At 39.0% G+C, this 23,677-nt stretch overlaps 1 protein-coding gene across 1 annotated transcript in view; it reads right to left on the bottom strand.

Annotated features, from left to right (window-relative positions):
- The window catches only part of ITGA4 (integrin, alpha 4 (antigen CD49D, alpha 4 subunit of VLA-4 receptor)), a 39,028-nt gene that overhangs the window by 14,170 nt on the left and 1,181 nt on the right, over positions 1-23,677 (bottom strand). Inside the window, 14 exon segments of the mRNA XM_009885625.1 lie at positions 1,127-1,281; positions 3,305-3,459; positions 4,180-4,225; positions 5,619-5,709; positions 6,075-6,169; positions 9,232-9,343; positions 10,351-10,488; positions 10,581-10,640; positions 10,979-11,064; positions 14,421-14,550; positions 15,224-15,291; positions 16,635-16,764; positions 16,863-16,929; positions 16,931-16,955. Of these exon segments, the coding sequence (XP_009883927.1) occupies positions 1,127-1,281; positions 3,305-3,459; positions 4,180-4,225; positions 5,619-5,709; positions 6,075-6,169; positions 9,232-9,343; positions 10,351-10,488; positions 10,581-10,640; positions 10,979-11,064; positions 14,421-14,550; positions 15,224-15,291; positions 16,635-16,764; positions 16,863-16,929; positions 16,931-16,955 (1,358 nt within the window).

The following is a 23,677-nucleotide window of genomic DNA, read 5'->3' as shown; positions in this document are numbered from 1 at the left end:
CCTGCTGAATAGCTGGTACCACCGCTTTTACTGGTGTTGGTACAGGCCTCCTTGGCTAGCTGACAGCTTGCAGTCTCCAACAGCCTCCTGCCGAATGCCCACTTGCCCTGGTAGCACTACTACATCTGTGGCTTCTCCTCTGAAGCTCTCCTACCAGCAGATTCCTTCTTGCCTCTAAACCTTCACAAAACAGAGAACTGTAACCATGTTCACTACTAATCTTGCTCCAGGATTCATGTTGATACGTCCAGGAGAAAGACATATCTGTGCAGACTTCACTTTTGTGAGCATAGGAATAGAGACATCACTTTGTCAGCACAGTGCACATTCTTCATACTGTTCAGCTCTAGATTAATTCATGAAACTCTCATGAGTGCTCTTCCTACCCTGTTTCCACCTCTTGATTCTCTGAGTATCTCCCTTGGCGAGTGCTGCATTCCTCGCAGGAAAAAATATCAAACGATTCCAAGCAAGTGTTTTTCTTCATGCCCTCCTAGCCTTTGGCTCCTTGCAACAAATTCACAAAACAGACCACACTATAAACCTTGAACTACAGACTCTCTTCTAGTAATCATCTTCATTTCACTTCCTATGGATCAGGAACGGGTTCTTTTCTTATCAGGTGAGTCTACCTCATCTACTCACAGTAAAAAGGAGAGCAAGACCACACGTGTTCTTTGAAATAGTTACAAATAACAAAACATAATAAACATTTTCTCCGGATAATTACAAGTTTAAAGATTTTGCATTAAGGAGTACATAGGAAAGTTCCATCAGAAACTTTCAGCAGAAAATCTGTGTTATGCCGTATCTTCTTGGTTCAAACCGGCCTCAATCTATGATCTGTCATCCATAAGAAAGGGTGACAAAAATGTCAAGAATGCTCATGTCCTACATCATCGCTGTGATTATTATTATTACACACATTCTCACTGACGTAAGAGATGGCAGACCCAGGGGCTTCCCCACAGAAAGCTAAGAAAGCATCAGAATTAAAATGTATTAACTGTGGAAGTTATGAACACAAATTCCAAAATGATGTGATGCAATTGTAAACAAAATAGGTTCTTTTGCAGCAGGTGTGCTTTTCAAAGGAGAACTAAACGCAATTTGAACTAAACATTACCCTCATAAATGCTGGATGGTCTTTGCAGGCAATATTCTTGCTGTAAATCTTTACATTTCCTGAGATTGTATCAGATGTTCCATTGGAGGAAAAATAAAATCTTGCTTGTGTATCCACTTTTCTGTTCACGTCAACACTCAGATTATAAAGCAGTACTGCAAAATAAAACCCAGGAAAAAGAGAAGTTATAAAAACACTAAGTGTTTTAATTTTCATGAATTTATGACAGAAATTGTATCTTCTGACTCACTTTCTTAAGTATGTTCTGTAATATCCATTCTGAGATGCTCCACTTCAAAATTCTCTGACATAAATCCATACCTAACGAAAGCTTCTAGCGCTCTGAAAATTCATTACATCATGACTGATCCCTGCTACATACTTTTACATCAGGGCTAGTTTTGTCAAGTTACATTTATAGTTTTCTACCAGAATCTATTTAAAGAAAACCTGCTTCAGCTACTTACAGCTCTGACATTAAATTTCAACACGCAGATAAGCCAACAGACACTGAGAAATACTGTTTAACTTCACATTTTTTTCTATTCAAGTTAGCATGAATTGCTATGTTAACAGATTGAAATTACGTTTCAGAGCATTACCAATCTATTACTTCTTAATCTCTGCCAAAAGTTGAGTTAGGGTATCTACAATTTCCTCTAGTCTTCTCTATTTAAGTTGAAAAGTCTTATGTCCAAATCCAGCGAGGGTAATCCAGTCTGACTGCTCATCTTTCACAACAAATATAAATTTCAAAAGATCTGAACTGGGAACTTTACAGTTCATTGTTGGATGTGTTCTCTGTAACATGTTCCTAAAGGATATTGTGTATTCTCATACAGAAGATTTAAGCAATTTAATTTTATATACCATGTATTTGCAGGGCTGTTTGCAATTTACAAATAGCATGTGACAAGTAGGTTAAAAGCACCCAGGCAATACAGTCAAATTTAGACAGTGCACTATTTTAAATAAGTTCACCATGAATAGTCCCTCCAATATATACTGCTTCAAGCAATAACCGTTTTTCCAAAAGCAAAATATGCATTATATAAAATAGAATACAAGTAATGTTGTAATATTAAATGTTTAAAATATATTACAAGTAATGTTGATGGGACTCCCTCTCTTTCACATAATGTTCCATAACGGTGTGATCAGGTGCTTGTGCTGCTTTATGAAGGGAATGTCTTTTCCCTATTGCTAAGCATCCTACAGCTGTCCTGTATGGTTTGGTCCACATCTGGGAGGACTGCTTTTAGAGGACATCTGAATATCATGCTGAATAATCCATTTGATTCTACATTAAGAAAAGATGTTCACTCATCATTGACTCCAACTTAATTGCAAAGCAACAGCCCAGACATTTGCACGTGGAAAGTTCAGACAAATTTGACAGACACTGCTGTTGAGCCATGTGCAAACAGAATATGGTCCCTGGGCAACTATGTAAAAGAAAGCATTCACAGAATAAGGGCACTCAATTTCTTTGTGAACCCTAATGGCATACTATCTCATTCAAAAACCAATCAAAATGACGGATCTAGTTACTGCGATGCTATGAAAAGGACCATCTGAAATGGCAACATTACAATGTAATTCAAAAGCACGAGCTAATCACACCACTGCTAGGTCAGTTAACTCAGGTACCGGAATTAACCTATGACGGTACTGTGTTAACTCAGGTACCGGAATTAACCTATCTATGACGGTACTGCTTTAGTACTGCTGCAAAACCCATGTGAAAATATTACTAAATGATTATGCACAGTCCCAGCTGAACTCTAGAGCGTCACAACCCAGCCAGCTAGCTAAAAATTAGTCTTTGGTTGTGTAAACCAGTTGCCATCAAAACTTTAGATTACATCACTGATGCAACAGAGAACTTGAAATACTACCTTCATCCTCACAGCACCTCACCTTTTTAACATCACTACCTCTTCTAGGCCATGTAACTCCACTAGTCCTAGTAGGGATGTGCTGTTACTCTAAATTGAATAAAAGTGTAATGGCTCAGTGTTATAGGGTGGTTATGACGTAAAAATGGTATCCATGTTCTTAATTTTTCATTTTATACTGAACTCAGATTAATGGTCCACTAAATACCAATAGCATTATTCTGTAAATAGGTGCATTTAAAATGAATACATATACTGGAATTTTTTCCAAGTAGCTTACCAATATAACCAGGTACCTCTCGTCCTGTATAGGTAAAGCATATCTTCAAATTCATACAGATGGCAGGCTGGTCATTTTCCATGCAGTTTAAATTAGTTCGATTTATTGAATTAGGATGTTTTAAAGAAGCTTCAACAATTATCACTGGTTTTGTTCTAAGAATAGAAAAGAGTTAGTGTTCACAAAACACTTCAGAAATTGCTTACAGAAGCTCTGCAGAATCTAACAATTTCTAATAGAATCTATTTTTATATTTTATAATTATTTTTTAAGCTATCTGCATTTTTCAGAATCCAAATAGTTGTATGCACATTATTTCTTGCCTCAAGAAGTTTCAGAATGATGTTTTCTTTTTCTTCAAGGTGTTTACTTAAACCTTTCAGTTGTAGCATTCTAGAGTCTAATGACTCAGACTAAAATCATAGAATGGTTTAGGTTGGAAAGGACCTTGAAGATCATCGAGTTCCACCTCCCCTGCCATGGGCAGGAACACCTCCCACTAGGCCAGGTCACCGCAGGCCAAGTCCAGCCTGGCCTTGAACACCTCCAGGGATGGGGCCTCAACAACCTCTCTGGGCAACCTGTTCCAGCGCCTTACCACCCTTAAAGTGAAAAACTTCCTAATGTTTAACCTAAACCTGCCCTCTTCCAGTTTTTAGCCATTCCCCCTCGTCCTATCACTACATGACCTAGTAAAAAGTCCTTCCCCGGTTCTTTAGGTACTGGAAGGCCGCAATAAGATCTCCCCGGAGCCTTCTCTTCTCCATAGACATACTACTTCTCCATAATATACTACTGAGTTTTATTAAATTGCATTAAAAAAAATACAGTTAAATTGTATGGTCTTTAAAAGCACTGAAATGTAGCAATCTCACCTCAGCACCACAGCAGAATCAGAGAGAAATGCACCAACTGCTACATCTGTACAAAAAAAAAAAAAATAGATCAATAAGCATCATTTGTCAACAGGAATTACTTCTCAGGTACAAGCATTCTGTAGCATATTCACCTTTTCATCAGCATTAAAACACCATTTGCCCTTTATTTATTAGAAGGCATATGCTGATATTCAAATGTGTTCTCCTCCATCTAGATGATTCCTCAAATACTTGTCCACTGTCCATTAACGCTATGCACTGATTTGCTAGACTTGCAGGTATTGGTAATGCGATGATTTGATTTCTATTCATGTTTAAGTGGCTGATACTGAAGGACAATTCAGCTAAATAAGAGGTGCTTGCCTTCTTTTTATCCAAATATTCAATGTTGCTATACATACACATATACACAAACAATTCAGTTATATATATATAACTATATATAGTGTATGTATGAAATTATGCATATAGATAGATAGAAAAAAAATATTTAATTTATTCCAAACTGAAAACTGTTCATGCAATAAGGAAAGAATGTACACGGTATATATACCTCTCAAATGAGGTAGCAAAAGTGAATTGTCAGATGAGTCTAAGGGACACAAGGGTCTGAGGATGTGATTCCCAAATCAGTAAATAACAGGTGACCTGACAGCTGACTACCTCTGTAGTGCCACTGTACACTACCTCTTAGCCCAGCATTACAAATTAATCTGGATAACTTTTCTGTTGACACAGCCAGAGCACAGAACATGCAGTTCATGATAACTTTATGCTTTTATACCCACAGGAGCATGACAGGCAATACCTGACCTGAAGTAATGCTTACCAGCATAATGTCGAAATATTTTGCCAATATGTATAAAACGAGTATATACTTGGAAGCAGCTAAACTGTTTTACACCAAATTAGCACTTCTGTGTCATGCCTACAAGAACTCCACAACAGTCTTAATCCAATGCCATGAGTGCTGACTCAGGTTAATGTATTGTTCTTACAGACTGAGAGTCACGGAGCTCACGGAGCTCCTGGCAAAATCCAGAATATGTGAAGACCAGCAATATTTTTAGCTTAGCGCACTAGTCTGTACAACAAATGTGCTTCCGATGCCTAAACTAGTTTATTGTGACATTAGCAGATGAAATGGCTGCCGTAAAAATAAAAATTACATATTTCTTCCTCTTGTGCACTATGATCTTCCTATTCCATCATTCTCAGTCCTTAATTAATAGTTAGATGACCATGAAAACTGACTGCTTGGCCTCAGCTTTACTTCCTTTTTTTTTTTTTTTCCTTCTCACAAAATGCAACGTGTGACATGTCATCTTAATAACAGATTTTGCTTCTGTTAAGAGTAACAAGTAGTGCGGTAGGGTTGTTCCCTATGAATCTCTACTCTTCTAAAAATGAAAAATAAACAAAATTGTTTAATTCACCTTGATAACCATTTTTATCTGCATCAATGCCACTTGCTATAGATTGTCCAAACATGCTCAAAGAATTACTGATTTGATGGCCTTGTATTCTCTGAGGAGATAAAAAAACAGAAGAGAAAATTATTATTGGAAAGCTAATCTATGAGTTACAATGTCCAATGAAAAATGTGAGCACAACCATCCTCTTGCTGAAGGCAGTTACATGCTTACCTGTGAAAGTATACCTCTGAAAGTAATATTCCTCAATTACTGCAAATGTCATTTCCCATAAACCCTGTCTAAGGCCTCTAAAACAATTTATTTTTCTGTTATAGGTTATATTACGACTGGAAATCATAGACTGTGCAAAAAATTTCTGAAGTCTTCTACAGCACCTCAGAAAGTCTGAGGGAAAATCCTCTCAAATTTAAACTTAATGTTTTTCTGGATGGATTATTTTTCACTAAAAAAGCATACCTGTGAAAATGATGGTGTTATTCCATCTTCCCTGCCATTGTATATATAAATAACCCCTTTTAGATTATCTTCTTGCGGAGCCCCAATTGCTACATCTGTTGAAAAACAATTTAGCAATAATCAGTTGACTAGGAAACATGAAGAAGGAAGAGTTAAAGAAATCCAAATCATGATGCACGCAATGCCAGACCAAATTTATTTGACTGAATTCAAAAGAAGTGCTGAAGATCAATATAAAGCAAATGGAAACAGTACAGACCAGGTCAGTAATCTGACTCTGCCTTAAGTACTATGTACTGTGTTTCTGGGACAAATACAGACATTTTGTTCAAGACAAAGTCTGTTCCTACCAACGCTGAATTTTACCCTTAAGAGATTATAATGGAGAACAGCCAAAATGATCATGGTCTGTAGGGGGGGGAGAAAAAAAAGAAGCCTTGTTTTCATAGAATTACGATGATTTTCCTGAACTCCGCAGTCTGCTATACCCACATGGATTAAATCACTGAAACACAAGAAGTACTCTTATTACGCTGCCTGAAATGAAGCAGTTATTTTTCTATGAAATGCCCTTAACAGCTGATAACAGGCTTGAACGGGCATTTAACAAGGAAATAAAGGTAGCTGGTTTGTACAAAGGGGTATGTTTTATGCCTAGATGATTTAATCCCAGAGTGGTGCAGTGACACATAAAGAAACCAACCAACCCACCCACCCTCAACAGCCCTTACCAAAACGCCCCATGATTCAAATAGCCAGAGGTTTAACCAAAAAGTAGAGGGGGAGAGGATTTACATCATCTTGAAATTCACTAATATTAATTAATAATTGTGAACTTTCATCGACAAATAAGCAAAACTGAACTATCTTCAAATCGGAAAAGCTGTACGCTGCACCAAACCAAAATCGCAAGAAAAGCAAAGCTCTGACAATTTAGTTTGACTGAACAACTCTCTGATTGAATCCATATTGATTGAATCCATACTTTAGTGACTAAAACACACAAAATGTGTGATGTCTTTCTACTGGTGAGATGAAAATAGGACAGCCAAGTTGTGTTAATTAAAATTACACATATGTTCTTGAGGAGGATAGATTCTACACCAACACGCACACCATTATCTTCACAGGGCTGATACTGATGCTTTAGATCATTGAAGAAGTTGGTTCTGCTGTGCTTTTTTATTACTTACTGTGGACAAATGATTTATAACACCCAATTTCTCTTTATATTTTGCTTCCAGCTGTTTTTCTTACAAAATTGCTTCTCCTACTGACACTCTCAATATTGTCTACACTTCTTCTTTTCAACATTTTTGCTCCCTTCAAAAGCTAATCCACTTGTTTGCTCTGCCTCCCCCTGCAGTTTTAGGATGCCCATTTTACATTATATTGCATGTCATACATCTACTTTGCTATGCTGCTATTAATTTGATTTTACTTCTCTGTTCCCCAGCCCTACGTTTGGATACAGTTTTCCTTTGCAGTTTGAAAATGTTTTGGGGCAAAAACTGAAACTTGTGTATAAAATTGTGACGGTAATGCAAAACAGGAGAAACTAAATTTAACAAGAGTTTGAGGAACAGGTACCAAAGGAGGATGGGGGGGCGGGGAGAAGACTACTTTAAGGAAAAGGAGACCAGATAAGAGAACGACTGTTCCAAGCTTTGCATGTTACGGAACAGGACTAAGTACACAAGACAAAGGGAAGAGTGAAAGAAGAACCCTGGACAGTAACTGCAAATAAAAAGGGTAATTCAGAAGCGTGAAGAAAGATGTGGACCCGGTAAAGATACAGCCCAGAAAAAGCTGACAGCTTTTGCACAAAGGATATTAACTCCCTGCATATAATCCAAGTTTTGATGATGAAAAAATGAAACCGTTTATGAATTTTTGAACAGTAGAAGATGCCTGTTGTATTTTTATCCTGTCCCTATGCAGCCTATTGTGCCTGCCCTTCTGCTGTAGGGGAGCACATGCCAGTTTTTCAGACAGGAACACTGTACATTCCTATTTGTTTGAAAACACAACAAGATGAATGGAGCCCCTGAGCCAGGTCCCCTCTGCTTGTCTTCAGTCTAGCTGGAGGCCTCCTGGTTGGCTGTGTTTTTGCAGGCTACCTAAACAGCTAGTGAATGCTCTTGGAAGCAAAGAAGCTGAAAGCAGTAGACCATGGGGCTTTCTGTAGCAAATACATTTTAGGCAGCCTGACTGGAAGCAGAAGGGAAGTAGGTGGCCATGAGAGTCATTCTAGATGTTTTAACATATCTTACATCCTTTCATCTGTTTTCTGTAACCAAAATACCTTTTATCTATAACCTTCACGTGGCATTCTCTTTTCAATGCTTATTACTTTTACACTTATTACAGAAGTTAGACACAAGTCTGGAGACTGAATCTCTCTGCCCTCTAAGCAGGTACCACCAGAACAACATCAATGGAAATTTCAGCCCGTAGCTCATCGTATTTACAGAGGGTGTTTCAGCCTGGATGGTGGGGAAGGAAAGGAGGATATTCTCAGTTTCTGTATAGGCACCTAAATTTATGTGCCTGAAACAGATCCTCCTATATAGACAATAGGAAGAAAAACCTCCCTCAGAGCCCCATTAACATTGTTAATTCACTGTCGGGGCATGGTCATCGAAGTCCTTCCCTGTGTTCTCTCTCTGATCCCCACCAGGGAGCCCGTGTTAGGCAATTCACGAGTTATCCGAGGGCTTGAGTGGGAAGTAGTCCCACAACAGTCTCCCAACTTGCAGGTTGTTTTCGATATCCCCATGTGTTTAGTACTTCCTGTTGGTGACACAGAAGCAGATCTTGACTCAATGTGTAATTTTTATTCATGATGTTACAAAATTGCCAAATTGTTCCCCAACCATTGTCTCCGACATCTAAAACAAGAGTAGGGATTCCACTTGAGGTCCAGCACACAAAGTTACAGGTTATGTTATCATGTGCATGCTCTTTCTTAAAGTGACAGAATCTAATCTCTTGGTATTACACATCAATGACCACGTAACAGCTATATTTCAAATCAGAAAAGAAAGGTCAAGTCAGTAACTGAAAGTCTTTTCAGACTTCCATAATCCTCCTGTTTATCATGACAGTCCACTGCTCACAGGGAATTAAACCCAAAGGGTTTTCTTTATATACTTACCTTCAAAACCATCGTTATCAATGTCTCCTAGATTGGCTATGGACTCTCCAAACCTGGCTGCATATGAGTCACTCCCGCTGAGCTCTATGTTCAGTTCTACCATCTTTGCCTCCTGAAGAAAAACAGAGTGAATGGCACATTAACAGAGTCTCTTGAGGTGATGTCTGGAATACAACTCAAAATGTTAAAACTGCCTTGGATCCCAATATTATAATGCTACTGAACTCCTTGGTGCAGAAGCAAGCATTATCAAAGATACTTAACAGTATGTAGTATAAGAATAATAAAGAGTAAGAAAGTTGTTCTTTAAGAAAGAGAACAGCAATGTGTTCCCACAGCAAGCACGAGGAAACAGCAGCAAGCTTATATCAGAATACAGAGGCTTACAGCTCTGCGAAAACTGTTTGCTAAAAAGGTAGTAAACAGTAGTTGCTTCAGAGCTATTTTGTGTGCCTTAGCTGTAGGTATCCCAGAGTGACTTAGTTCTCTGTGAGGAAAACACGTTAAGAAAATGTTAACTGCAGCATAAGAGAATAAATATGTATTAGTGTGGAGAGGAAGGAAGGAAAATAAGATACGAAGATAAAATTTACAAAGCCAGACAAATTCAAAAGCACACAGAAAATAGTGATTATACTTTCACTTCTGATCCCTAAAAAGAGTCTAAGGAAGCTAATCCTAATGTACGATCTGTCCAGTTACTTTATTTGCCACATTGAGGACTATCATCAGTCTCTTCCCTAACTTGTACCACTAACTGCATGTAAATTTTTCATTCCTTGTTTGTTCTGAAGTGCTAAGTTGTTCTTCACATGCCAGTTCAGTGGCAAGCACGTTAACAGAGGAGAGCTTGCAAAGTAGTGGCAGGCTGTCACCACCTGAAGTTACTCTGAAACAAAACCAGTCTGTCCTCTGTTCTAACAATAGCCTAAATATCAATGCGTTGGTTTATACAGCTACCCTTTGCAGTTGTGCTACACAGTCCTGCTGGGATGGTCATTGCGGATCTAGAGCTCTTTTTCCTATATCCCGAAATACTGTATGATAAGAGAGAGGAAATCTCTTCTTCTTAGCTTGTTATACTGGAACGATCATGTGTTTTTAAGAGAAAATACTTACAGAACCTGAATTGATATAGACATAAACTCTTCCTTCTTCTCTGATGGTACTTTGCATTGGAGCACCAACGAGCAAGTCTGAGAGGCCATCTGAATTCAGGTCCACCGCACAAACTGCGGCTCCAAAGTAAGAACCAAGCTGTGTGCAAACAAGAAATCACATTACCTTTGAATTTTGATCAAGACATGATAGAAGTTCTAAAGTGCAGAACAGTGGTATGAAATATTTACCTTTTTACCCCTTAGTTCAAATAGAATATTTAGTTGCTTCTCAATACTAAAAATGTATGCCTAAAACAAAAAGAAAATACAAGTGGAGTTCAGCAAACAGTAATCTGAAATACTTTCCAGTGCTTTCTCTACAGCATATGCTGGAGAATCAGTAAAGCAACACAGTATCACAAGGTACAGCTATTTACTATTTCTTATGTGTACCTTTCTTTAACACCGTAGTTCACATCAATGCTACCTAGACTATCTTCCCTCCCTCATTCCTTCTCTGACTTTTTTATGTATGAGAAATCATACATATCTGATATTTGTCATTAATATCTTAAACTAAATTGGAAAAACATGGGTGGGTAGATGGGGGTATACTCTTCAAACCAATATTATAGACAATCTCTTACTTTACCAGTCTGCTCCTGTTGGGGTGCCCCTCCAACTACTTCTACACTGGCTGATGTTAGAAAATGTCCAGCTCCAACAGAGTATCCTGTAAATTAGAAATGCACTATTCAATACTGGAAATGCTACATAAAGAAAAAAGAAATATGGGAGCATGTCGTATAAAAGCTGTCGACACCACAAATTATTGTGAGTCTGACATTCAGACCTCATGCAAGTTAGCAATGAAAAATTTTGAAAAATAAGCAAAAGGTCAATACAAATGCTAAGTTCCAGCAAGCAGAAACAAGTGTCAGAAACACTCATTTCTTTACAGGATCTCAACTACCTGCCATACTTTAAAAGCCAGTAAAATAAGTTGCAAACACTTTCTGTTAATGCATATTCTACAATTGTTCAGTGAGCCCGTACTGTAACAGAGATAAAAATGATCAAATGTCCATACAGTGCAATGTGGAAACGCTTGATTCAATTGCTACTCTTCACCTACTGCTGTAACACCTCTTAACAAACAGGACCATATTTTGGTGCAGACATCCAGCCACAGAATTGCAAACTGAAGGCTAACACCTTAAGCTACACAAGCCATCCTTACTCCTTCCAAAATACATGATGAAGAAGTTGAAACAGGGAAGACAGTTAACATATTCTGCTACTCCTGCATTTACTGAATGACTGTTGATTTTCACAGCATACAGAGAAAATGGAAAAATCATCTTGGATCAGATGAGGATGATCCTTAAATCTTTCATCTGTGAAGATAACTGTTTAGAATTCAAGTTCTCAGTAAGCCAGCTTTTTCTCTTCATATTTTAAGCTAAAAGAGGTACACAAGGCAATTTATCATTTAAAGGCTAGCAGGTCAATACCTAGTTTTTACTTATTCAACAAAACATTAAGCTTAAGTGGATGAACCTTAATTTACCTCCTCTGACTTTTATTTTCTAGTCATTTTGGTTTTGCTGAAGCATAAACATTGGCAATTCTAATGAACTTGGGTTTTGGGTTTTGTGGTTCGTTGCTTTTTTTTTTTAAAAACCTAACAAAAAAAATCAAAAAAACAAACATACTAAAAGAAAGCACAGTAATTGCATAGTCCTCATGTTTACTGTGGTATTAAAACATTTGGCAGGGGGGTTCCACATAATCAACTCTTTACATTTAAAGGCATAGTTAAATGAAATTTTACTTCCAACCCCAGAATTCCCTCCTCTTTACCATTACTACAGTTTTTCAGTTTTCTGAAATGTCATTTGCCATTCTCAGGTTCCTAAAAGAAACTATCTATTACTTTGTGATTTCTTTAAGGCAGTTTGTTAAGGGCTTATGCTTACTCTTTCATCAGGCCCAGCTGATTTGAAAGACTGACTGACTTATCTAATTCCTTTCAAAGAAGTCAGTTATTACTCTGAAGTAGTCAAGGAAATACTGCCAAACATTATGCATTACCAGCTTCTCTTTCTAACTTCCTTCTTTCTTTTAACTGTCTGGTACTTAAACAACTGTGTTTCTTCCAACCAATGGAAAATGTTACGATACTTTTGCACAGTCTTCCTGCAAACTCTGATTTGTTAATTATTACACGTTGACAGTTTAATGAAAAATATAAATAAAGAAGCCATCTTCTCAGTCCCTGCCAGAAGGAGGATAGTGTAAGCAAATAATTATGTCTAGTCATGAGCTTGAATTGCCTCTGGTCACAATATATTTCCACCACTTGGTAAGTATATTTTTGTTCATTATTTAAGGGAGAGGCAAACTCAGTCTTAACCCCCCCCCCCCAAAAAAAAAAATATCTTGGTAACAGAATTAACCCTAAATAGGTTTTGGCCTTAAACAATGCCAAAGACAGGGCAGAGCAGAAGCTGAGGGAGGTGAAGGAAGGTACCTTTACATTCCTTCAACCACATTATGTATTATTATGAGGGAACAAAGTGGAGGTTTAAGTAGCATGGAACAATGCAAAATGTAAGGTTTATCACAGCTGCTACTGTAGAGACACAGAGATGAGCCAATGGTCCCTTTCTTCACTTCCCTGTAGAAAGCGCAAGTTTAGAGGACACACGGCTGTGCCAAGCCGGTGTGCTGGCTGTTATGGTTGCACCAGGTCACTGCAGAAGTGTTTGTGAAGCAAACTCCAGCTGATCTCAGGACCTGGATGGATAAGGAAACTAGGAGAGACCACACGTGTGCAGGAAGGCTTTCCCTGCACCCTCCCCAGCACAGTCCTTATGCAAGCTGTTACCCATTTGCCTGTATCTGTCTTTTGGCTGTCAGTAATTTGACTCGTTCACTACAGAAATTCTCTCTCTTATATTTGTAGGAGCAGAAATCTGGAATGAGCTTTTTTCCCCAGACAAGCACAACGCTTTTTCTGCTGATTGTTACTGGAAAGCTGGAGCAAACATTCTCTGAAGTTTTTCGTATGCCCTATGAAAGGTAAGAAGCATTACTGGTTAACCATAGTGATGTGGGTACCTGATTGCCTTTTACCACCCAGCATCTCTTTTGCTTGACTTTCCCACAGAGCCCAATTGCAGCCTTTGCAAGGGTCAGTACCAAGTTCTGAAGTGTTAGCCACTTCGTATTTCATAACAGTTATTTCATAACCTATGCCTGCTTCCTATTGTCAAGAGTGAAATCAGAAACAGGAAACGTTTATCCACGTGAACCGGATCTATGAATGGGAAAATGCAAAAACCAATGGTCACAGGCAAAAACTTTCTTGCTCAGGAGTTCAGGAAGGACAGATGAGCTTTTCTTAGCGTGTAGTGAGAAAACTGAAGCTGGTCATGTTTCTGGCATAAAGCCCTACAAACTCTAGCACTAAATGCAGCTAATTACTTGGATATAGGAACGTGAGTAGAAGCATCATGGCTTTCTTTGCAGACATTCATAGATAAGGTTTGCCTTCCCATGTATCCAGACCAAGATATGGTTGGAATAAAAGAAAGGGAAAAAAAAAAAAATCACGATTGGAGGCAAGTCTGTGTCTTAAGATCATAGCATACTCCCCCTTATTGACAATGCAATTAAGACTTGTTTCTTTGCAGCTTTCACTGTAACTAACTTTTCATATTTCTGTTATATGTGAAATCATTATGTCTTTTGCTATGAAAGACCTTGGCGGCATTCCAGACTTAACAGTGAAGTGCAAACCATTGCTAACCAGAAGCTTCTACCTTGTAAATCAAGAAATAATAGAAACTCAGTGGAGAGATGATAAAACCAGAAATCCAATGTTTGAGAAGCTTCCATGTAAAAAGAATAAAGAGGAAGCCTTATAATTAAACAATAATTAACAAACTCAGAACACATATTTAGAACTGTTGCTCCTGGGATTAATAAAGCAGCACTTGATAAACACTGCACTCATTTCAAGATCAGTGATTTAGGTAATTCTTTGACTTATATTTTTGTAAAGTATTAAATATTTTAAAGTACCTAGATAGCTGCCAAATTTCACTTGGTTATTTGAATCTGTATAAGCATCGATTGTATTTGCAGTTGTATTGTATACAAAAACAGAACCAGTCCAATAAAATGATCCAGGGGCTCCCATTATAATTAAGTCCTAAAAGAAAAATAAAACAAAGCCATGTTATTCATATTTAAATATTCATGAAGAAAGCAAAACAAGTCAAATGCTTTTACTTGGATCTCCTGTGAACTCACTGAAATGCTACTGGAGATGCATCTGGCTAAGTACCAGGGGGACTACCACTAGATCACAGACAACGTTTTTCAGACTTTCTAAAAATATGGTTATTAAAAACTGTAAGCTGTGAACAACTTAAAAGAGAGTAACAAACAGGATATTTTCTTTTCAAAAGATTTTTTTAGAAAACATAATCTTAGGCTGAAATGGATATTAAATAATACAGAATATTACTCTGCAAAGCAAGAATGTAAGTGCTATTAGTGTTAATGTTACATCAAACAGATTAAAGCAAATAATAAAACTTCATACTCTGTTATATTCATGCTCTTTTCCCAGATGAAAAGTAATTTTGGATTTTGTCAGGTGTAAAAGTAATTTTAGGAATAAAAAGTAAAATATTAGTTGGGAACTATCATGCAAGTCTTATCAAGACTCAATAAAAAAGAAATGCGAAAAGTCTGGTTTTTCCGTCTCACAAAAATACAACAGCGTTAATGTTTGCATTTACATATATGCTTTTAAGTATGTATACAAATATGTAAGCATACATATATATAGAGAGAAGTTTGGTATCTTTAATACGCACCTCAATGTAAAAACTAGACATTCCAGCCTGGCACGACCCATGGTTTTCTCCAAACTTTCGCACGTGATCTGGGAATGGACAAGAAATATTAAAAAGGATGAGAAGCATGTAGTTTCAGAATTTGTTGCCAGGTCTTCAACAGGAGTTGAGACAAGTTAAAAAAACAAAAACAAAACAACATTGGCTTTCAGCTCTGTAATAAAACTAAAAGCACCTGTTTCCATTGTACAGCCTTTAGTTTCAAGATAGTATTGTAGCAAACTCAAAGCACTATGTATCACTTGATCACAGCTTCCTTTGAAACCTTGTGACTTTAAAGACTATACTTTTTCAATTGTTCTATGAATGAAACAGCGCAAATAGTTTGAGCAGCACAGCCAGATAAGCTTAACTCTTCTCTACGACTCTCTCTAATTCAGGCATAATCTGATTGACAGGCTTAGGTATCTTGATAGGAGTTGCCCTGATGTGCACTCTGCTAGTGCTCTGAAGGGTTTGTGTTACGGCTGTCTTAGACATATTGGTATCTATCATCCTTCGCAGTGGTCTTTACATCCAACTCTCCCAGCCCTGTTTTCCTGCTTTTCTTCGCTAACTGCTTCCCTTCAGGGTTCCCTTCATCTCATCCCTAGATTTGTTCGCTTAAACAGTCACTGAAGATAAAAGCATGATTTCACCAATGCTCGTAACAGTCTCCAAAGCTCACAGCGGGATGTTTTGATGGCGTTACTCTGTTGGTCTGCAGGGAAAGGCCAGATTGTCAGCTCTTCCTGGCATTGGCAAGGGACAGGGTCACAGGATCATTCTCCTGGATGGGAGGGAGGTGTGAAAGGGAAGGCAGCGATGGACCTGTTGGAGAGCTTCAGGTCTTGACTCTTATTCTGCTCCTGCAGTCCTCTGAAGAAGGACAATTGAAGGTCTTGCACCACAGCAGTAGCCTTGGCAGGAGGCAAATAAGGAACAGGGACACACACTGCGTCAAGGGACCACAGCAGCTTTGTATCAAAGGCTACGGAGAGGGCGGCAACAATCACTTGCCGGTATTACTGCTGCTCCGCTTTGAGGCACTCTCCTGAGCAGAGGAAGCAAATGACAGTAAAGGAAGGAAGGATGTCCTCTACTGGCCTAGTTTTGAGAAGCACACATCCTTTGGTGATTCAGTGCAAGGAGCAAGTATTCTGATGCCCTACTTAAACAAATTTTTTGCCTGTTGAAAGCAGCTTTTCTTTGAAGTGATGACCATCTTGTTAACAAATTTGCATCACAAATCGGGCTCGTATCATCAGCACTTGATCTTCAAACCTTTGGCTGCAGAAAGCCTGCTCAAAGCAACACAGGCTCTTCACAAACTCCGCACTATGCAATTATGTATCTTACCCTTCCCTACAAAAGACCCAAGCATTCCCCTTACCTATATAGCATGGGCGTATTGATCTGCTCAGTTCAGTTCGAAAATCAGAAGAGACAGCAAAACAAATACCATATGGGAGCTTGTGTTCATTTTTTGTGTAAAAGACATTTTTCCATCTGTGTCCACAAGCCTGTGGATAAAAAACACACATGATGTTGGACATAGAAGCATAAGAAAGGTGAAGGCAGTCTGACAAACAGACACACAGCTCCAGTGGTTAATACATACAACGATAGATCCATTTTCTTTCGGCTGCCTCGATAAGCTGACACCCAGCCACTGATTATCACGCTCTTCCACAGCGTTCTCCACTGGGATTGCCTAGGACACAAAGACCAATGCTCTGAACAGAGGGACAAGCTGAAGGGCCACACGGTGAGTCACAGGAGCACCCAAGAACCCTACAGGAAGACTGCAATAACTCAGGTTTGGTGGACCTGACTTCTGTCTCTGTCTTACATGGGCCATGTAGACTTTTGACTTTCTTCTTGAACAAAGGTATGGCTGCACGTAGCCAAAGAGAGCGTAGTAGTTCTGAACACAATAGGTTGGCAGTGAGGATTGGCTTCTTCATTTTTATTGAAATTAAGACAGAAAGTGACATTAGACTCAATCTGATGAAGGGCTGGCTTTTCCACTGTTCTTCAGCCTAAAAGTTCATAAGAAACGCAAGTAATACCCATGAGTGCTATCTAAACTCTAGCCAAAAGCCAGCATCTCTCAAACTACGTATCTACTGGTAGCAGACCTTAAAAGGATCTCTACTGCAAATGGCTATCAAATAAAGGGTGTGTGACTGCAATCTCTACTAGGGATGTCAGATCATTATGTATGCATATCCTGTGTACTCCTTGCACTGTTGCAATTATTTAGCAGTGCCTCTTTGGTTTTGTTCTTAAGGAGAGCTAATTTTTAAAACCTTAGAAGAAATTTCACTACGTTCTCTGTTTTGTTCTTAAGGAGAGCTAATTTTTAGAAACTACGTTTTCTAACTCCCCCAAAAGGCTACAGTATTGCCAAGTTAGCAAATATTTGCTTCCTTCTAGAAAGCAGTAGTGGTACCCATGTTAAGGAGAAGCTACACATTTAAAAGTATTCTAAGTTACATAAAGCAAGATTTTCATTTGTAAGATGTTTGTTTGAATAAGCATTAACCAAATTATTAAAGCAGTTAGTTACCCAGAAAAGGGTGTCAGTAGAGATCACAGAGTACCCATGCAGATGGGGACATGGTTTGAGAGGAAAACACATAAATCAATACCCTCTTCCCCAAAACTCTGCTCGCACCAGAACTGAAATTTATTACTGTCCAACGTATTGGAGAGTTTAAATAAATACACTCCTAACTTAGTGGATTTGTTGAATTTTTTTTACAGGACATACAACTGCACAATATTGATTAAATACAGAAACAGAATAAAGGGATACACCTTGCCTATTTAGTAGCCAGAAGAAAGATGAATGACTGTGGGCTTTGCTACATACAGTCTCACAACCAACACCAACTTGAATGATTTTATACCTAGGATGTCATGGACTTTTTGAGAGAAAATACCAGATTAATGGAATCAAGATAAATCTTTATCACATGGCAAGAAAATGTAAGGAGAAGCATTGTAGGAATAAAACCCAACAAACATCCTAATTTCAGAGGTTGTTCCCTACTGTTTTGTGACAGGCCTAGCAATTGACATTTGTCTGAAGAACCTGCTGGAACCCTAATTTCTTCTACTTCCATACTAGCTCCCCTACTTTTTTCAGACATCACATTTTCTCCCTTCTCCAATGGACAGATCATAGTGCAGTCAGGAACCCCTCACCATACTGTGCAGACGATGATGCACCCTGCACACCACAACTGTACTCTACTGTCTTCCAAAAATAACCACATTCATGGGGTCAAGAGGCATCTGACCCTCCTTCATCTCTTCTTTACCACTTCCTCCTCCATATGCCTTTCCACAAGACATCAAGGAAGTAGTATGCAATGTCCAAGTAAACAGGAATCAACCTTAGCACTCACAGTAACATCACATTCAATTGCCTTTGGGCCAAGAGATTTTATGTTACCATAGTTTAGTAATTCCTGTAGATGACCTGAAGAACAGTAATTAATAATATGTGGGCTTTTACTCCAAGACGAGCACAAAGTAAAATGCCTTACTTTAAAAGCCTACAAAGAAGAAGTTGATTTTTCTGCAGGTTGTCAGTTACTGAGGTTCAAGCAATAAGCTTCTGAATTCTATCTGGCTGACGTCAGTGACATGAACCTCCATGTACTGAATATATATACCACTTTCAAACACAAGTCTGGAATTTAGTTTTGGACTTTAATTTTGGAACTCCTTATTTACCAAGAGAGACATTTCCATGGTTTGCATGAATTACGGAGCACGTTAATCTGATTGAAATCCCCTCAGAAAACAAAATTCCATTACACTCCCACATGTAAGAATTAATCCTCCTTTAAATCACAGAAGGCACTTCCGTTAACTCCCTTCTATCAATGCTTTCCATCCTTTTACGACAATGAGTTACCTGGGACTTGCTTTATAGTGTATGTGGATTTGCAGGAAATGGAAGAAGTAGAGAAGACCAGTGCCATAAATTTAGATCCCAAGAGGCTTTCTGAGACTTTCTATAAGTAAATCAAACAAGACCAGATAATGATGAAGTTGAGAGATAAGAGGAAGCTTTGCTCGTCTCAGTGCTTCATTCCTGTGCCTATTTCAGAGGTCCACACCAAGAAAACGCACCACCATTCCTTCATGCTCATTGGATTGCATTCCCCTTCTCCTTGGCTCCAGCATATGTTCTTGATTCAGCCACACTTTGGTCCTCTGCTGACCTGCTATCTTATGTCTCCTCTCTTTGTCTTACTGGCAAGTGCTCACCCACCTTCCAAATGGTAGGCCTTTGTGGGTGAGACAAGTGTGAGCTTGAGATCCCAGACACCATGATGAGCCCCTGCTCAGGATATGACATTATAAAAGCATTATCGAATGAGAAGAGAAAATGCTGTATTCTGCACAAGCAACAGAGCAGCACTGCATAAGCTCAAGAGGACATGGCAGCTTGGTTGCCTCAGGGAAAACGAGCACGCGCTGTCATAAAGTCACTGAGAGATAAGTAATTGCCCAGCCTGTGTACATTACACAGCTGGAAGATACACTTCTGCTATAATCCCCACTGCACGCATCCACACAAACAGCACAATCGCATATAAATAAGGTCACAACTTATAAAGTCCCTTCTCGCTTTGGCCTCAAGGACTTCAATACAGATGTTTGCCATGTCATCTGAGAAACCAGTTTTATATAACTTGCTCCAGTGCTTTCCATGCCCAGCAGCCTCCCACGATCCTTTTTATTTTCCCAGAACTCCCCTGGCCCTATTGCTAATTGATTCAAACTATGAAGTCTACTGCAAAGACGACAAGCCTTCTGATACCCTGCTCCTAGACGCCACGGCCTCACCAGACTCTTTTTTTCATTCATGCAGGGCAAACTTTTCTCTCTTCACAGATTTGACAGGTTTTATCTCTCTTACATCTCTCAAACCACTTCTACTGGAAACATTTTAGTTAACTGCCAGCTGCTTCCATAACTCTGTAACAGACTTAGATCCAGAAGGTCCCATCTTCCTTGGAACAGTATGGCTATTTCAAAGGAGATCACTTGGCAGGGTATGAGCAACGCAAGTGAGCTCAAAAAGCCAAACTACCAAAGGCAAACTGAAATCAAAGTTGAACAAATAAAGGTCAGCCTTTTGGGGAAAACCATTAACTGTTCGCTTTTCCATTGTAATGATTCAGCTGGGGGAGCTAGAGAGCAATTTGTTCATAGGTTAATTGTGGCAGGGACTTAAAAGAAGGGTGGAAGGCTGAAACTGCAGGCAAGGCTTTCTGGCCTTATGTTAAAACAATACGTGCTGAATTTACTGTGTACATTTGCAGTTACAACTTTTTTTTTTTTTTTTAGACTGAATGGCAAATTTTATAAATGGTTTCCTGTATTTTTAGCCAATGTATCACCCCGTTTCAAATCTGAGAGCAATTTTGTTGAAGATGTTCTGTAATATTTTGCAAGTCCAAAATGTAATAGGTCAAAACATCTAAAGAACTTTGTGCGAGTTCCTCTGCAATAATTTATGACTACCCCAAACTGGCGAGGGCAAGGTCCTGAAATTCAAAAGACTAGAAGACGGACACTTAGTGCTCCAAATAATAAAACCTGAAGCATTGTGTTTTGTATTTGTGCCTAGAGCTTGATTACAAGCCTCTTCATCTAACACAAGTCATCATTTAAAGATACTCCAAAAACAAATAAATCAGCAGTCTAGAACACTTGACACCATTGACAGAAGTACCAGAACTCAAAAAGAAACTCTTAAAACATTACTCCTCTGTTCAGCAATCAGAGAGAAATTTAGAAGTGCCGTGAGGCGCTGGGAAGACAAAGATTTGCTAGTCCGTCTCATCGCAGTGTATCTTATGGCTCCTCTCGACTCTTAAAGCAGCCCAAGCCCCTGCAACACCTTGCACAACATTAAAATTCTCTAAAGTATGCCTGGATTAGTTATTTCCAGACACGGGGATGACTGCAGCACAGGACTACTCCCAGCAACTCGTCCACCACTGAGGAAGCAGATAGGAACGTGTGACATAAAAAAATACAACAGCAGTTTTGTGTGATCAGAGGCTTCCTAATTGTGCATGAATCCTTCATTAATTAGTTATGCCAGTTTCAAGGCTACTTCAGTGAAAAATAGCAACAAAGTGTTTTAACATATTTATGTCTCTAAGTAATTCACATCCATTTATTACAGAGGCCCAACATTTGGAGAAACTTAGTTCTATTGCCTGTTGTTACCTCTACATTTTTATGACTCATAATTAGAAACTTATTACCTCAAAGATTCTTTTACTGAAAGAAATGTGAATTCAAGTATTCAAGTGAAAGATAGAAATAGCTGTCTCTCAATTTGCCTGTACCAGCAATGTAATATATCCCTGCACATTTTACAAAGGAAACTACCCTACTGTACAAGATCAGAAACCCAAACTTGTCACTGGCAAGAATCCAAGCAGAAGAACAAGAAGGTCACCGACTGAAAGACACAGCATCGATAAAACCATTATGTCCAAAAGTTGCTGACAGCCTGAATGAGTTAGACAAGAGATAATTAAGTTCAGCTTTGCAATTGCAAGTTCCCTTGTGTATTTCTGTGACTGCTCGGCAGGATGGCAGAGGCTTAACAAACCTCAGATACTATCCTACTTCATTTACATCCCATGCACCACAGCTGCCTTTGGCTTCTTCATTGACCTCACTGACCTATTTTTACAATAGAGCACTTCTTTTCAGCATCTACTTAACTTCAGAAATACTGTAGACGTACCTTAGTGATGTAAAGAGGTCATCTAACACTAAGGGAAACAAACATTTTGCAAAGATGTCTTGTGGTATCACTCCTTTTAAAAATGCAGGACAAGAAAGTAAACATCATTGTGTAACTTGCAGCCTCTAAACCCTCGAACAGAAGCTATGTTAAATTAAGCCTTTGGAACCACATAAGCATTTTCATTCACCTGTTGCATCATTTTGTTTGAATCCCCTAAGCTACTGAGGAAAAACCCATCAGGTTACTTTGTTAGAGCTTTTGTTTTTCCACTGGCTAAGTGAGTAAGTAGAGAAGTACTGCAGATGTATGTAGTTTTCAAAGAACCTGAAACTTTCTACCCTTCCTCTCCTTTCCTTCCCCCATGCAGTGAAGGACTATTTTTACCTCCAACCCAGGAGTAGGAGTTTATTGCCTCTTAGCATATGCTATTTCACCACTTTAGTTGGTTTCTTTGACTTATGCAAGCCTCCTCTTACAAACAAGCAGTTGGAAAAAAAAGTTCTTTGATATACATTATTTTTCAATAGACCTAATATTGGAATGGAATGACTCAAAAACAAAAAATAAAAAAAAAAAGAATTACTTGGGCTGGAATAAGTTTAATTGCAGTTCTTTCTACAAGCAACTGCTTGTCTTTTCCTTATGTGGCTACATGTAAAGCACCACTGAACTATCTTAGGTTTTTGTAGATTAGTTGCAAAAAATAACTCTTATTTCTATCTGTAGAAAAAAATTTGATAGAACCCATCAGTTCTAAGCGTTATGCACAGATGTGTATAGAAATAATTGTTTTAATATTTCTGTCACAGAATGCCGCGTTCTGCCCTGAAAGCCCATCAGTTCATGGTGCGCTATCGCTTTCATTGGTTTCAAATATTTTGAAAACCCTTTCCCGCGCTTCTTATCCTTACTGGGCATAAGTTCATAGTTTTAACGGATCAGATGGTCTCGGTCACAGCAGGATAGAAAGTTCAGGAAGCCTTCTACGCATAGCATAGGGATAGAATGAATGGCACTGTGTGCAAGGGGGACAAGAACAGAGCCCAAAGCAGCTCATGCATATTCACAGTAACCCATTGCAGAGTCTTTTTAACAAGTATCAAACACTTGGATAAGTGCATCCAGTTACATCTCCCAAGCGCGGGGACGGGGGAGGTAGAGAGGAGTTAGGTCAAATGCAGAAGCTGGGAGGATTGATTCAGTCAAAAATAGCTTAGTTCCCCTGAAACTCAATTTTTCAACAAATCTGCAAGCCGGGAGAACCCATGTGGTTCAGGCTTTGGCTCAGAGTTACTTTAGGGTGGCTTCTACGGAGGGAAGGCTTTGCAGAAGAAAAGACGGTTTAGGCATATACTTCCACCCCCCTCCTCTGAGCTACCGACACTCACCCCCTGCTCTGGAAGCCCAACGAGCTTTCGGCGGCGAAGTACGAGGGGCACACCGAAACTCTCCGGCGGCCTTTGGACTGGGTGCTAAAAGCTGCGAGAGAAAACTCTGGGAACGGGCGCTGTCACACGCGACTTCTCCAAATCAAGTTTTGGTGCATCTCTTTCTGTCTAGGGGGTGGGGGGGACGACAGCGAGAGGCAGACACCCGTTTAATCTGGCGATGACCCGGGAGAAATCACCCGCAGCCTTCAA

The sequence above is a fragment of the Charadrius vociferus genome, unplaced genomic scaffold, assembly GCF_000708025.1.
Source record: "Charadrius vociferus isolate BGI_N301 unplaced genomic scaffold, ASM70802v2 scaffold315, whole genome shotgun sequence".
In the NCBI taxonomy this organism is placed as follows: Eukaryota; Metazoa; Chordata; class Aves; order Charadriiformes; family Charadriidae; genus Charadrius; species Charadrius vociferus.
This window is presented reverse-complemented; position numbering and strand designations above follow the sequence as displayed.